The 17,722-nt window shown below is 42.9% G+C and overlaps 1 protein-coding gene across 1 annotated transcript in view; it reads right to left on the reverse strand.

Moving 5' to 3' along the window:
- The window catches only part of LOC117534174 (potassium voltage-gated channel subfamily D member 3-like), a 176,671-nt gene extending 173,309 nt beyond the window's left edge, over positions 1-3,362 (reverse strand). The window contains 1 exon segment of the mRNA XM_034198301.1: positions 3,333-3,362. Within this exon segment, the coding sequence (XP_034054192.1) occupies positions 3,333-3,361 (29 nt within the window). The 5' untranslated portion in view covers position 3,362.
- Positions 3,363-17,722: the final 14,360 nt, after the last annotated feature.

The raw sequence follows: 17,722 nt of genomic DNA on the forward strand, positions 1-17,722 counted from the left end.
GGTATTTTTACCTTTGAAATGCAGGTCCCAAAATACCTTACTGGCTCTATATTAAACCTTGTTGATCCTCCCTCTGCAACTCCTATTAGAGGTCTTCCGTTCTCTCACAGCTTTCATGGTCCTTTTTGTTTTAGCCCTGATTCAGTGTATGGCAGGGAGAGGACAACAATTATTAAACCAACCATGTTGATGTTTGAAAGTTCAGTCAATTTTCCAGAAATGTAAAAGGGACTGGCAGATGGTGGGCTTAGATAGCAACATAATTATCATAACAAACACCTCTACAGTTGAAATATTAGACATCTTAAAATCAGGGGACTTAATATTGAAAAGAAATGTCAAGCAATTAGCTAAACTGTATACAGAGAGTAGATTAATAATACTTCACCGCCGTTTAAAAATCTGTCAAAATATCTGTGCTGCTTTGTTCCCCACAATGTGTGATCCAGTTGAACTCTGTAAAAATAACAGGAGTGGCATTGCAAGCATTCCTTGCCATCATAGTGATATCAAATGGGCATCTCAATTTGACAACATTGCAGAGCTAAAATTGGCCCGAGGGAGAGACTTACCGTGTGGTCCACACGGATGTTTCACATTCAGGCCAGAAGAGAGAAATGTTGTAATCCCACATTACAATTCGTAACACGTCAAAAACTATTCAGAGTTGTGTCAGTGTTATACTAAACAAGTTGAATATTATCATTAAACTTGTCTGACTGGTTCAAAACACTGTAATCATATGATTAATATCTATGATGTACAGCAAGATGGGAAACATGTTGATATGTATATATTGGGAAATTATTGCTCTCTAGACTATTTAGGAAAAGTGTTGAAAATCTGTCCATAGTTTCAATGTTTTTCTTGGAAGAGAAGATGCCCCTTATGACCCTATCAGCAGTAATTAAGAGCTCCTTGTGGACAGGGAATAGACCTGACTAAAGCTGCTAAACTTATAGTGGATTTATTATACTTGCCAAGTGACATCATTACCATTTGTTACTTGGAGACTCCAGCTATAAATCTCACATACAGTATGTTTCAATATAGCTTAGACAAAGGAAAAGACTCCCATAAACTAAAGACTATACAATGTAAATGATCTTTTCCACAGCAATACCCAAGACCATTACAGTCTGGGCATCAAGCTGACACTTTAGTCCCCAGTGAAATAAAATAAATTAGAATATCAGTGTCTGTTTTTCAGCATATCACAAAGCTATTGAATAGAGTTATAAGATACTAGGAAAATATGCAATAACATTGTTGAATATTGAAGCATGAGATGATAATAAATAAACAGATGTACTGCTCAGTTCTACCTTTTTGACCACACACAGGCCTTAAAAAAACAAGACATTGCGCAACCCTATTAATGACACAAATGTTTAAGGAAATGCGAATTCATTCAGCAAACACACGTTCAGCAAATGGATCATGTTCAAACTAAGTTTTACAGAACTGCTATTTGGCATCTTGACGCTGCTTTACTCCACAACCAGTGGCGACTGGTCATTAGGGGCAGGTGGGGCACAGCCCCACCTAGTGTCAGCAGAAAGTATTAAATATAATGATTACAAAAAAATGCAAAAAAAACTAATATATATATATAAAATATATTTTAAGATCATGTTTAATCATCTGATTCGTCTGTACATTGCTGTTTTAGTCTGTGTTCTTCTAATTAGTATCTACAGTGTGTGCCTATTGAGCTGTTTAGAGCCATGTGGGACAAAACCCGATCATGCCCCTCCCTCTCACTGTCTAAGTGAACGGTGACTGTAAAAACGACACTGCGCATGCTCAGAGTATTTTCCTATTTAATGTGTGTGGCAAAAAATAATGACCATAGGGGCATAGAGCTGCCATCCCCACCATACGTCATCTCACATAATTCAGAGCTGATTGGCTGTGTGCCGCGAAAAGTGTGGTGTGTGAAGAGGAGACGAGAGAGCTACAGTGACGCCTCCTAAAACCCGGGAAGTAAGCTGCGCATGGCTTCCCTCGACAAAAAAGCAATGAGATTTCTCCATCGGATTTTAGAAAATAGCTCAAAATAAGATCTGTGGGAAACGTACCTGTTAGATAAATGCACGTTTTGTTCAGCCGGATAATATCCACATGTCTACCCTACTTTTAAAATGCTCGAATCATAAATCTATCGATTAGATTTATGATAGACTTTTGAAACTACAAGAAGATAAGGAGGACTTTTACAAAAAAGTAATAGAGATTTTTGTCCAGAAGGATAGGCAAATGGACTTCATCTTCAAGTCAAGGTAAGACCGCAATTCTATTGAAAATGGGATCTTACTCAGAGAGAACAATTCAATATTTAATGATAAAATTAAAAAATGTCGGTATCTTTTTGTTGAACTGTCTGTTTAAAATGAATTGAAGCATCAGACAAAAAAAGCTTTTGAAAATAATATTATATTTTGATTTAGGTCAAAATATAATATGTGTAAACCTGAAGAGTCAGTGCCAGTGCCTCACCAGCCATGAACCTCACTGCACGTCACTGCAGAAGCTTATATATAGACATCTAATTTTTTTGTGCCCCACCACTTTTGTACATATAAAAACGCCACTGTCCACAACCATAGACCAGCAGAGCAGAGACAAATATTTCCCTAACACCTGCCATTATGTGAAGTTTATTTAAATTTAGCCACAAGCACCTGCTGCTCTGTGCTAATTTCCCAATGGGCACAATAGACCATGAAGAGAAAGTACTTTCTAGTGGACCAAAATGAGTTAATCTATTAACAATCCCCCTGATGTACAACAGCAGCAGCAGCAGATTAAGACAGGCAGTGCATTATAAACTTTCAAAAAAAATGAATGGCATGATTATAGAATGTCAGTTTATGAAATAAAAACAATACATGAATAAGAGGGAGTGATGCATAAACCATAGCACAGGAGGTTAGCCGTAATAGTATGAAACCCTAAAGAAAGCGGTCATTTTAACCTATTGACTAGAAGTACTTCAGTTTACTATGGAGAAAATGGAGACGAGATTACCTTTTAAGTGAGATTACCATGAGAATTTAGTAAGAATAAACATGTTTGCCTTTCTTGAGCCAATACACAATATCATGCTCAACTAAAGATCTAAAAAGCATTGTAATTGACTGTGCCAAACAAAAAGAAAAACTACAACCCGAGCATCAAATGTAGGCCCAGAGGTATATCAAAGTAGCATGCTGCTCACACACTTGCAGGGTAACAACACGAAACCCAGCAGTTTCATAACTCATAAATCAACCAAGCAGAGAAACAGCAGCAAAGACTTCACTGAGCATGTTAACAAAGGCAGGGCTTACTTTGGTAACGTGAAGCAGCAGTACAACATCTTTGGGAGTAGTTTCCATTGTCCCACAGCTGACGGAAAACTGCTTCCGGTGTTAAATGGCGTTTTAGGACCACAGCTAAAGAAGGACATTGCAGTGGAGATGTTCATTTCAGGCAGCAAACAGCACAAATGATGGAATTATTGTCTAATGATTGCTGCACCAAAGTCAAACAGGACGTCAGTGTAAACATGTTAGCATCTAGTTGAAACCCAACATTAGCAACAAGTTGATTTAGAAGTGTTGTTAGCAATCGAGCAATGTTAGCAGCAGGCTAACATCAAGCCAGTGGGCACTGGCATTTTAAATAGCCCACCCTGACACAAAGGGTGCGTTCAAACCATAGACATTAGCTGTGTCCCAATTCAGCGGCCGCATCCTCCTGAGGATGCATTCGAAGACCGCATACGTCGGACGTAGGGTCCGTGACGTCACCCATAGGATTCTGCAGAGTTGCCGTGAAGCAGGGGCGGATCTAGACAAATATTCATGGGGTGGCAAGAGGGTGGCAGGAGATTTTGAGGGGTGGCATCCCGACAGAAGTATATGCTGATTGAAATCGCAATAATATCAATCAATTAGGGATGTAACGGTACACGTACCCGTACTGAAATTATCCGGTACGGGCCCTTCGGTTCGGTACACGTGTGTACCGAACGAATATAGCGTTAAACGTAAAAAATTGAGAACAACTTTCTGGAAGTAATCTCAGGTATATATCATAGAGCGACCAAGTCATTTCATTGGACGAGAGGCATACTATGAGAGCTGGTCACAGGGATGCGTTCAAATGTAGTCAGTAATTTGAGGAAATGGCGAACGCAGATAAAGTTGAGCTGAAAATCCTCCAGCATCATTGAAGTCTCCGGTTTGGGAACATTTTGGTTTCGCAGTTACGTACAAGGATGACGGACAAAGACAGGTGGACCGAACCAAAGCTGTTTGTCGACATTGTTCAACTAACATTGGTTACACGGCTGGCCATACATCACACTCATTTAAAAAGGCATCACCGAACGTGAATATCACCGGTACCAAAAGAAAAAAGACTGAAGTGCAAACCCAACTCCCACTGCATGTAAGCCTCCACCACTCGCAGAAAGTTCAGACTGAGCCAAAGTTATTACAAACGCCAAGTATCCTTATGTTGCCATGTTAGCAAAGCGCTACCTGGCTGTGTCTGCTACCTCTGTCCCTAGAGAGGGTGTTCTCCACAGCAGGAGACATTGTTAGTGCCAGCAGATCTGCCATTTCAGCAAGCAATGTGGACAAGTTCATCTTTCTTTAGAACAACATGAAAATACAATGAAAAGCCAGTCCTAATGTCAAGCCGGCTGCTCAGGTACTAGTACAGTTCAAATACAGATTATTTCAGTTCATCGAAATGCTGCACCTTAATGTTTATTTTACTATATTTTGTATTTATTTGAATACATTAGTCAGTTTAATAATAATAAAAACAAAATATTTAATGTTTTGTGATTTTTTTTCTGCTGTACCGAAAACGTACCGAACCGAACCGTGACCTAAAAACGAGGTACGTACCGAACCGAAATGTTTGTGAACCGTTACACCCCTACAATCAATGTTAACTTGGAAAGCCACAATATTAATATTTTAACTCAATCACATAGGTGATATTATTGTGGCACATCAGTAAAGCCTTACATATAAGGTGGCAGACGTAATTTAATGCATTTTAACTGAACAATAACTGAATGAGTTTGTCTCACTCTTAGACCAGCAGGGGAACCAAATATATACAGACTGCTGCAATAAGTACATTAATTAACTGTCTCATCGATGTTTGTCTGAATGAATATGATAATATTAACAATCATATTATTCCTATCAGCTGTCAATCACTGTTAATAAATAATAATAATAATAATAGATTTAATTTGTTAGCGTTTTTACAGGTGCTCAAAGACGCTTTACAGATATAGTGAAGAACTGTTATGATTCACATATTCATTTATTATTGAATAAACTATATTTTTTTGGAGGAGTTAATGATGAATGTTCATCAAGATGCTTGCTCACCCTCCTTCAAATTTGAAAAACAAGTAATTATATCATTATTGATATACAGTTACAACCTTGACTTTACATCAGAAAGAACAAACATTAAAGAAGTGACTAACTGCATCAGTTAGGGTTAAAACAACGTGTATTCAGCTAAAACATATACATCGCTGCAGTTATTATCCAGTGGAAGGTCCTTACCTACTGGCCTAGTTAAATCAAAGTGGTTACTTTCTGTTGGCTGGGCAGTGTAGTTTTACACACCGTCTTATTTTACTTTCTCAGGACTTAAAACTGTTGTTTGGGGGCAGACCCCCTCAAAGAAAAAAATATATACACGCATTCAAGGTCATCATCTTAACAGTTTGTTATTCTCATCGAGTCATCCGTGAGCAGAGCATCAAGTTGGCATGTCTATTACAGCTGAATGCGGCGATTACTATTTTGTTCAGCAAAACGCCTCACAAACTTATTAAGATCAACAGCTGTAGTGCGTTTTGATTCAATGCTGAGTACATCCACACTTGACATTCTCTTCTCTGTCAGTGTAGACCGCAAATACCTCATTCCTTCAGTGCTTGGGTCCGAAAGGCTTCTCGTTTTGCGCCGTCCCCCGTTCAAGTGAATTATTCGCCACCAATCATATTTCCACTCTCGCGCCAGGACCGGGGGAGGGGTTACAGGACGTGCATCTTGTGCTGCATTCACTTGCACTCGGACATTAGAGACTTTCTCTCATAAATGTCCGATGAGCCACAACTTTTCTTTCAAAACAAAGATGCCAACTGGGGTGGCAGCTGGGGTGGCAAGGCTATTGTTTAGGGTGGCAGTTGCCACCCCATGCCACCCCGGTAGATCCGCCCCTGCCGTGAAGCCCTTAGTAGACGGAGTCGGCCACTAACGGCTCAACAGTGACGTCAGAGTTCAACTCCCGCCTTCTCCAGCCTGCTCCAAATAAGGGCAAAGAGGCGGAGCCGAGGCGGGACCTGCAGCCACCGAGCTGGAAGTTCCAGAGCTAGCTGAAGCTACCAAGCTAAGCTAACATGCTCCCCATCTGCACGCTGCCGTCGCATTTTACGTTTCTAAGGTAAGCGGACATGAAACTATTCAGCAAAACTATAAATAATAATCTAAGTTATTGAGTTTTTAGCATAATACTTCAGAATCTTAAAACCCCTTAACGTTTGTATGCAATTGTGCTAAATTCAACACTGGAATCAAGCAAATATTAATATGTTTGCATGACATTAGTTATTTATATTTTGATATCACTTAACTATACGTTTAATACATTTAAGTCAAGCTAAGGTACATGTGATGGTAGCTAGTTAGTGCTCTTACCTGTGAGGCTTCCTCCAAACAGCATAATAACCAGACTGTATCATTAAAACTAAGTACCAGTTCTAGATCCTTGACTTTAGACAAATAATTCAAAAGATAAAATGTATTTAAAGACCAATCTTTATTTGAATGTGCCTCTTAACCTGAGATATTAGTTATACAGTAATAGTATTGACAATATAAAAAAACTGAGCAACTCAACAGTCAACTTTATGTTTCTTATTGTCTAAAGCATTTATTATTTTCATTTTCCCCCTCTCATATTCAGTGTGGACGGATTGAGACAGCGTGGTGTCCAGAGAGCTGCAGAGACTTCAGGGAGAAACCTCCGTGTGATGAACGGATTGAGACAGCGTGGTGTCCAGAGAGCTGCAGAGACTTCAGGGAGAAACCTCCGTGTGATGGACGGATTGAGACAGCATGGTGTTCAGAGAGCTGCAGAGACTTCAGGGAGAAACCTCTGTGTGATGGACGGATTGAGACAGCGTGGTGTCCAGAGAGCTGCAGAGACTTCAGGGAGAAACCTCCGTGTGATGGACGTCCTGTCTGTTGGTTTGGAGAGGACTGAGGGTATTTCCTCTGCGAGGAGGACCAGGGCTGATGAAGGAGCCCATGCTGGGTAAAGCTGATACCAACTGCACAGGCCTAGTCTGTCACTTTATTTGACTAAATGTGTTTACTTATACATTTAATAGGTTTACACCTTCTGTCCATATGTGCTTTTTATTTAAAACATTTGATTAACTTTTGGTTCACATTTCAATCAATTGTATTTGTATTTGCACTCCATTTGTCCATTATTCTTACTGAAAATGTTAGATTACACATTCACATCTGACTGAAGATTGGCCCCATTTATTTGTGACGTTGCAAACTCTGCGGTACAAGGTCCATTTAAATGGGCTATGCTCAAGTATGTAGACAAGCTAACGTCAAAGTAGTGTATGTGAAATCAACCTCACAATAAGATGTGTGTATATTACAATTATTAATGTCATATTTCAAGATGATTACAATATGGTTGGTTGAGCTGGAGTTCATTATTGAGCTTACACGTTAACGTCACAGTCATCTGAAGAACGAACCCAAACCTTGTTGTTTTTATTAATTGCATTACCAAATGGGTATCAAATAAAAAGTAAGCATTGGTAACACAACTTCCAAAGTTACAGTAAAATAAAAAGGACCCTGACTCGGACAATACAAAATCCAACATGTTCAACAGAAGATAATCAGTTATATTGTTTGTACACATGGTACTTTACATATATATATATATCTGTTTGTTTAAGGTGTCCAGGTGATGCAGACAGGCTGGACCAGAGAGTGAGAGACCGAACTGGACTCCTCACACAATTTATTGAAATGTGAACCAAAACTTCATCAAATGTTTTAAATAAAAAGCACATATGGACAGAAGGTGTAAACCTATTAAATGTATAAGTAAACACATTTAGTAAAATAACGTGACAAACTAGGCCTGTGCAGTTGGTATCAGCTTTGCCCAGCATGGGCTCCTCCATCAGGCCCTCAGCCCAGCCACTTCACACTCAGTTGCGAACCGATCCAGTGAGTTCTAAAGGTCGCAGACCGATGAAGCCATTAGAACCACATCATCTGCAAAAAAGCAGTGGTGCAATCCTTAGTCCACCGAACTGCAGACCCCCTCCCCCACGACTACGCCTCGAAATCCGATCCATGTACGACTTACTGCCGAGGACCCGGACACAGCTCTCGCTTTGGGAGTACAGAGATTGGATGGCCCTGAGTAGAGAACCCCTCACCCCATACTCCCGCAGCACCTCCCACAGTAACTCCCTGGGAACTCTGTCATACGCCTTCTCCAAGTCTACAAAACACATGTAGACCGGATAAGCGTACTTCCAGGCCCCCTCCAGGATCCTTGCGAGAGTAAAAAGCTGATCCGTCGTTCCACGACCAGGACGGAATCCGCATTGTTCCTCCTCAATCTGAGGTTCGACAATCGGCATGACCCTCCTTTCGAGTATCTTAGAGTAAACTTTCCCGGGGAGGCTGAGTAATGTGATGCCTCTGTAATTGGCACATACCCTCTAATCCCCCTTTTTGAAAAGGGGAACCACCACCCCGATCTGCCATTCCTTCGGTACTGTTTCCGACTTCCACGAAACGTTGATGAGACGTGTCAACCATGACAGTCCCTCAACACCCAGAGCCTTCAGCATTTCTGGGCGGATCTCATCCACCCCCGGGGCTTTGCCACTGTGGAGTTGTTTGACGACCTCAGTGACCTCCCCCCGGGAGATTGGTGTTGATCCCCCGTCATACTCCAGCTCTGCCTCTAACATAGAGGGCGGAGTTGTCGGGTTCAGGAGTTCCTCAAAGTGTTCCTTCCAACGCCCTAACACTCCATCAGTTGAGGTCAACAACGTCCCATCCTTACTGTGTACACAGCTTGGATGGTTCCCTGCTTCCCCCTCCTGAGGTGTCGGACAGTTTTCCAGAATAACCTTGGTGCCGCCCGAAAGTCCTTCTCCATGTCTTCTCTGAACTTCTCCCACACCCGCTGCTTTGCCTCGGCCACGGCCGAGGCTGCTGCCCTTCGGGCCTGTCGGTACCTTGCAGCTGCCTCGGGAGTCCCCCGGGATAACAAATCCCTGAAGGCCTCCTTCTTCAGTCGGACGGCTTCCCTGACCACCGGTGTCCATCCACCAGGAGGTTCGAGGGTTACCGCCCCTTGAGGCACCTAAGACCTTGAGACCACAGCTCCCCGCCGCGGCTTTGGCAATAGAGGCTTTGAACACCAACCACTCTTGTTCAATGTCCCCAACCTCCACAGGAATGCCCGAAAAGCTCCGCCGGAGATGTGAGTTGAAGGCCTCCTGAACTTGGGCCTCCTCCAGATGTTCCCAGTTCACCCGAACTACACGTTTGGGCTTACCAGGTCTATCCAGAGGCTTCCCCCGTCACTCGACCCAACTCACCACCAGATGGTGATCAGTTGACAACTCCGCCCCTCTCTTTACCCGAGTGTCCAAAACATACGGCCTCAGGTCCGATGATACGATAATAAAATCGATCATGGACCTTCTGCCTAGGGTGCTCTGGTACCACGTACACTTATGAGCATCCTTATGTTCGAACATGGTGTTTGTTATGGCCAATCCATGACTAGCACAGAAGTCCAGTAACAAACCACCACTCCGGTTCAGATCAGGGGGGCCGTTCCTCCCAATCACACCCCTCCAAGTGTCTCCATCATTGCCCACATGTGCGTTGAAGTCTCCCAGCAAGATTAAAGAGTCCCCTTCAGGAGCCCCATACAGGACTCTTTCCAGGGTCTCCAAGAAGGCCGTATACTATGAACTGCTGTTTGGTGCATAAGCACACACAACAGTCAGAGTTTTCCCCCCAATAACCCGCAGGCGTAGGGAGGCAACCCTCTCGTCCACTGGGGTAAACTCCAACAACGAAGCACCCAACTGGGGACTTGTGAGTGTCCCCACACACGCCCGGCGCCTCACACCTTGAGCAACTCCGGAGAAGAATAGAGTCCAACCCCTATCCAGAAGTAAGGTTCCAGAGCCGACGCTGTGCGTAGAGGTGAGCCCAACCAGATCCAACTGGTAACGTTCCACCTCCCGCACAAGCTCCGGCTCCTTCCCCCCCAGAGAGGTGACGTTCCACGTCCCCAAAGCCAGCTTCTGTCGCCCGGGTCTGGTCCGTCAAGACCCTCTGCTTTCACTGCCACCCTTCTGGCAGCGCACCCGACCCCATCGCTGTTTCCCGTAGGTGGTGGGCCCGTGGGACGGAGGTGTTGCCCACGTTGCCTTTTCAGGCTGTGCCCGGCCGGGCTCCGTGGCAAGCCCGGCCACCAGACGCTCGCCGACGAATCCTCTTTCTGGGCCTGGCTCCAGAAGGGGACCCCGGGCGTCCTCCGGGCCGGGTATCCTTACTTTCTGTGTCGTCTTTCATGAGGTCTTTTTAACCAATCTTAGTCTGGCCCCTTGCCTGAGACCAATTTGCCATGGGAGACCCTACCAGGAACACATGGTTCCAGACAACATAGCCCCCAGGTTCATCAGGGCACACAAACCTCTCTACCACGGTAAGGTGCTGGTTCTTCAGAGAGGTATTCTTGTTTTGTCATATAGTATTTCATAACTGTTTTTCATGTATTCTCTCTGGCTGTCCATCTCATAATGTTCACATAGAAACTAGCTGTCAAAAGGAATATCATTCAGAATAATTATAATTTCTTGCAAAAATCTGTCATAAAAAGAGGTTGCACATTTAAATGCAGGTGTTGTTATGGCAAAGTCAGTGGCCAAACAGCCACATTTACTGCTGCAAATACATTCAAACATGCTGTTGACACGCAGTGGCAGCTATGCCACCATTTCAGCTGACTTTTTCTCAGAAATACTGTCACATAACATCCATATATGTCAGTGCTAGGTTGATGCTTAGCTAAGCTAACTATGAAACACTTTAACTGACAGGACTCCGAATCAACTGTGTACTCTGTGAGGTAGCTTTTAGCTTCATGTCGAACAGTAAGTCAACATTTCCCAGAGAGCTTTCTTTGAAATCACCAGGTAACGCTACAAAACATTACATTTAGATTGTATGACAAAGTCTTTATTTAATATATCTGGCTAGCTATAGCTACTTGCTAACGGTTTAGCGCACCCCGCGATTCAAAGTAACGTCAACGTAGCTGTAATTTATGTTACAATCTGGCTCTGCTTGTAACAAAAAGGACAACAGTTCCACACAGGAGTTGCCCAAAACAATCATTTATTTATCCCAACGCAGTGGTTACGTTACAACCAACAATAGTGGCTTCCTCTTTAACTCAGGCCATAGAGCTTCTACAGGATGCTTTTAATACACTGCAACACTCCTTGCAAAGGCTAAGACTGGCCCTTAATGCAAAAAAGACCAAGTACATGACCTTCTCTCGCTCTCGAGCTAATACAGCTGTCCCTCCGATTCTGACACTGGAAGGGACATGCCTTGACAAAGTAGCATCCTACAAATATCTGGGCATATGGATTGATGAAAAGATGGCCTTTGATGTTCATATTGGGAACCTACTGAGAAAACGTAGACCTAAACTGGACTTTTTCTTCCGTTTAAAGAAATGTTTCCCGTCTGAAGCCAGGAAGAGAATTGTGCAGAGCTCCTTTCTGTCTGTATTAGACTATGGCGATGTGATCTATATGCATGCTCCTTCCTCCCTTCTTAAAAAGCTGGATTCTGCGTACCATACTGCTATACGTTTTGTAACGGGTGCAGGCTCTCGCACCCACCACTGCACTTTGTATCAGTCCTTAGGATGGTCCTCTCTGTACCAAAGAAGACAATCACACATGTTGATTTTTATCCTTAAGTCATTGCTAGGTAAGCTGCCCTTATATATCTCCAGACTTCTGTCCTTTTATACTTGCTTTTTTAATACCAGACGAGCAGCAAATGGGATGCTTTTAAATGTTCCTTTGATGCAGTCAGAGCTTGGTAAAGCTGCATTCTCCCACTATGCTCCCTTTTTATGGAATACGCTGCATGTAAAACTTTGTCGAGAGGCACTTCCTACTGTAAATGCTTTTAAAGGTATGCTACGATTAGTCCTTCATGAAACATGTAACTGTTTTACCTGATGCTATTGCTGATGTGATTATGCTTCTTGCCACTGCACAAATGGCCTTCTGTATTTATATTTGAATTGTATGTTTTTTGTTTAATGCCCTTGTTTTATGTTGAAACTTGTTGTGTGCCGTGTTGGTCAGGACTCCCTGGAAGAAGAGATCTTGTATCTCAATGGGACATTCCTGGATAAATTAAAAAATATATATATATAAATAAATAAAACAAACACACAGGAGCGGTGTCCTGGTGCACCGAGCAGGGCAGCTGAGTGAAAGCGAGAGCCTGTTCTGCAGCCCTCTTAAATAGTGGAACCAGGTGCCACAGGTGGGTCTCATCACTGCTGATTACAAGGAAAACCCAGGTTACAACAGCACCACATGGTGAACAACCACAGGGTTGTCACACCCCACCCCACCCCCCCCCCCACCCCATAAAAAAAGGGTCCCCAAGACACTGAAACATCAAAATATTAATAGAGCTTATACTTACATAGACTAAATTAAACATAGCTTACCCAGGTGTAAATGTTACATTATTTTACCACACAAACAGGGACCATCCCATCAACCGCTGGTTTGGGTTCGGTGATTTCCTCGGTGGGGGCGAACCTTTGTCTGCTTTTTACCAGGGTCAGCAAGCTCGCCCCTCACTGGCTTAGAGGAAACCACTGGTGAAAGAGGCACATCAGGCCACACTCTGCCGCCAGCCAAATCATTACCGATTACTGCCACTCCCGGAACAGGCAAAGATGGCCGGACTCCCATGACAACCTCACCCTGCCGTAAATCACAGGACAACACCAACCGATGCTTTGGAGCAGACAACGGCATCCCCATTCCCCTAGACAATACACAACTTCCAGTGTCAGTTACCGAGGAAAATGGAAGAACACCCTCAGTTATGTACGAATCGATAGCACCTGTGTCTCTCAGTATCTTAACAAGGATTTTTTTTTCACTTCCTTCCTTGCAAAGACACATAACCCTCACGTATGAAAGGGGCATACCCTGGATCAATTTCATCTGCCAACTGGGAGGGGCGAGGTTTCACCTCTTGCAGGGCTGGTCCGAAGTTAGAAACCGCAGCAGCAACTGGTTGAGGGGTAGTATGGAGTTTAACCACAGCTATAGCCTCATCCCTAGCAACCTTGTGGGCAGAAGCTGCAAGGGCAACAGGCCTGGGAAACTGGACATTTTGGAGTCCCTTGGTTTTTGCAAGTACTGGGCATTCCTTTCCTCAGTGACCTTTACCCAAACAAAAGTACTTAGATCTACCTTATCCCTCCAGCCATGCACAGACCTTCGCTCCGACCTTAACACTTCACCCACTTTACCTCTGGTGGTCACCAGACCAGTTATTTCTGCTCCCCCAGTCAAATCTCTCCCCTGAATGAAACTTGTGTGTTAACGTGTATTCATCAGCTAACACCCCGGCGTCTGTTGCATTTTTAACCTTATGCTCATTCAGGTACGTTGCAATGCGTTCTGGAAGGATATCTTTGAATTGTTCAAGAAGGAACAGTTCCCTCAAATCATTAAGATTTACTACTTCGGAAGCCGTGACCCACCGATTAAATGTCATCGTCAGCTCCCGAACAAGTTCCACATAGGTCTGTCCTTCTGACTTCCTTAGCTTCCTGAACTGCTGACGGTAGGCCTCAGGCACCAACTAATAAGCTTTTAGCACTGCAGTCTTTACCCTTAAGTAATCTTCACTGTCAGCCATACTTAATGCAGAAAATGCTTCTTGAGCCCTACCAGTTAGCAGACACTGTAATAGCAATGTTTTCTCCGAATCAGACCACTGTCGTCTTTGGCTAAGTCGCTCAAAAAGTCCAAAAAAAGAATCTACAGTCTTCTCCTCGAATTTCGGTAACAACCTCAAGTTATAAGCTACATCAAAAGTTGCTGGGGACAGCCCAGAAGAAAGCTTACCCTCTTGGATGAGGTCCAACTTGTAACGCTGTTGTTGCAATTCAGCTTCCCGCACCACTGTAGTTAACCTTAAACGCTCCATCTCAGTTTCCTGTTCACAAGCTCTAGCCCGGTCCTCACGAGCACTTGCTTGTTCACTGTCTTGTTGGTACAACAGCAGCATTATTTCCTTTCTCTGTTCAAATGTCATTTTACCAAAGTCAAACAAAGAAAAACCTGCACTTCTCTGCCGCTCTGGACTTAAAGCTACCTTCTCAGCCAACTCATCCTCGGAACCATCATCGACAGCCACTACTGGCAGAACTTCTTGCAGTACCAACTGGGCCTGTAACGTAGTCACTATGGTGTCTTTACGACCCTGCTTTGGAACGTCTACCTCAAAATGCTCGCCTTTTTTTAACAGTTGGTCTTTAGTAAATTTTTCCAGCAGTTCCACACTGGGACACTTCACAAAATCTGTCAATGTAGCCATGATTATGCAAACTCCCTTGAACCTGGTGCATATAAAAAAATATATATATATATTTTGTTTTAACTCTGGAATACCTCTCTCCTAGCTAACTGCCTACCCAATACTAACTATCTTGTCTCACCCTAGTCTTCATGCATGCCACGACAGGTGTTTTAAACACTTACCCAATGACCCAGTAAAGCCATGTGTACCCATGACAAAAATGTCTAATCATGTTTATGCACAAAAATAACAAACAAAAATAACAAACCAACAAGCTCCCCTAAAGGAGATGTTGCTTATGCCTATCAGGAAAGGTAATTCCAAAGCTACTCCTTAATGCCCTACACCAGGAACAAACTGTCTACACAATCAAGGCAAACAAATCAAGTAAACAACTATCACCTGGTTCTTGGATCTGAGGAGCCCCCATATGTTACAAGCTGGCTCTGCTTGTAACAAAAGGACAACAGTTCCACACAGGAGTTGCCCAAAACAATCATTTATTTATCCCAACGCAGTGGTTACAACCAACAATAAAACAAACACAGGAGCGGTGTCCTGGTTCACCGAGCAGGGCAGCTGAGAGAGAACGAGAGCCTGTTCTGCAGCCCTCTTAAATAGTGGAATCAGGTGCCACAGGTGGGTCTCATCACTGTTGATTACAAGGAAAACCCAGGTTACAACAGCACCACATGGTGGACAACCACAGGGTTGTCACACTTTGCTTACATGTTTGCATAGCTTGGAAGTTTACTGACATTTACATACCTTATTTACCTGGCTCAGGTGGTGGCTCTGGGGTTGTTGTGTGAGCCACCACTTGAGAATTGTCGTCTTTTTTAAGAAAACATTTTCTTATGTCCATCTTCAAAAACTCTGAGTCTGACTGACAGTTTATTTTAAACATTGTCACAGCTCACAGGATAGGTACCTGCATTCACTGAACACGGGAAATTACAATCCTGCCGTCCTCTCTAGTGTCATGATGAGGCTCAGGTAAAGCACGGTTAATGTATTATATTATTGACTCAATAATATAATACATGACTTTGAGAGTAGGCAATCTAGGCATATTAACATAATTAATTAAACATACATATCACGGCGATGGTGTACTGAGATTTTTTTTTCATTTATTTTTTTGCTAGGGGGCCCCTTAGTGGCTGCGGGGCCCTAAGCGGCCGCTTATGTTGCTTAATGGGTCGTACCAGCTCTGCACACACACACACTTTGTATTGTATTATTGTATGAGAGAGGTTCCAGGTTGAATTGAGGCGAATATTTGTAATGTTCAGAGGTTGTTGTGTTTAATATTCGTGAGAATATTTGTCATTGTTCAAATGATAATAAACATTTGCATAAAGCACATTTGTCCACTCATATGTTGATAAGAGTATTAAAAACTTGAAAAATATTCCTCTAAGGTACATTTAGAACAGATAAAAAATGTGCGATTAATTTGCGATTAACTATGGACAATCATGCGATTAATCGCGATTAAATATTTTAATCGACTGACAGCTCTATTATTTATACAATATGTGTGCTTATGCTAACATCATAAGACAAAAGTTGGTTCCGTGTTGTGTGTAGTGGGAATGCGCAGGGGGGGGCCCCCAAGCCAAAGCTCGCTTAGGGCCCCCATAAGTCTAGGGCCGGCCCTGGTCAGGGCTGCATCTTTCCACTGTAATGTTTAAGTGTCGGTACATAATTTACCAACTGCATGGCTTTCCAACACAAGTAGTATTCTCAGAATCATAATTTAGTTTTTTAATTTTCCTACTAACCCTACTGGCAGTGGCCGTAAATGTAAAGTTTGTAAATGTTTCAAACATATCTTATATTCTTTTTTAAATTAAGGGCATGAGAGGGGTATACAATAAACTGCCATATCTCTAATTGTACCATAATGGTCATGTTTACCCTCTAATTTCTGTATTTTTGTCTCTTACCATCATGACTTTGAGGTCAGTCGGAGGTCAGTGAACAATTCATGTTTCAACTTGCAGAATGAATCTGGCTCTGGCACTGGGAGCAAACACCCATCAACGGTCCTTAACAGTGATTTTTCATTACAGCTGCTCAGTACTTGAGCGTGAGTGTATGGAGTATGATTATGTTACCAGTGGTTCACTGGGAACATGCCACATAAACGATGGAGTGGTATAATCATAATGATGGCACTTTTGGCTTTATATAATCCAGGAGCGACAGCAGGGTGGCAGACCGAGGCAGCAGTTTGCCCTTGAACAAGATAGGAACTTCCTATCCATACAGAAGTGATCTTAAAATATGTAGGGAAATTGCAAACACCATTAACCCTTCTCTTGCGTTAGGTCATCATACCCCCCTTCCCATGCTATTTTCGGTCAAAATTGACCGGTGTGTTTTGCACAGTGATATCTCTGGAACCCCTTATCCAATTTTGATGGTTGACATCTCCTTTGGACAGTCAAAGCAAGTAGAATCAAGAGATGAGAGACATAATGACACCAGGGGTGAATGTCATATTATTTTTGGCAGTAAGTTCAAAGATAGTGCTTATTTTACATTACTGTATATTATAAAAATGCTTGCTATGTAGGCTGTGTTTACTGGAGATGGAAATGATTTAGTAGTGTTGTAGCTGAGATTCTTCCCGTTCCAATGATGTATGGGATGTATTGATTTGATACAAGCAAGCCAGTGTTTCATGTCATGGTCCAGACCCACCGGTGGGCCCATCAAGTTCAGCATTCACTGTGGTGAATATAAAATAAGACACTGATACTGTTTTCTTCAATGAACATTTATTGAAAGAGAAATATACCAGAACATGTTCAGAACAGAACATGTGTGTGTGTGTGTGTGTGTGTGTGTGTGTGTGCTCATGTGTGTTCACGCACATGGTTGGCAATGCAAACTTGTGGAATGTCACCTCAGGCTCCTCTCCCTCAGAGGCTTTTATCTCAGGGGCCTCTCCCTCAGGGGCCTCTCCC

This window comes from Gymnodraco acuticeps, unplaced genomic scaffold, assembly GCF_902827175.1.
Source record: "Gymnodraco acuticeps unplaced genomic scaffold, fGymAcu1.1, whole genome shotgun sequence".
NCBI classification, from domain to species: domain Eukaryota; kingdom Metazoa; phylum Chordata; class Actinopteri; order Perciformes; family Bathydraconidae; genus Gymnodraco; species Gymnodraco acuticeps.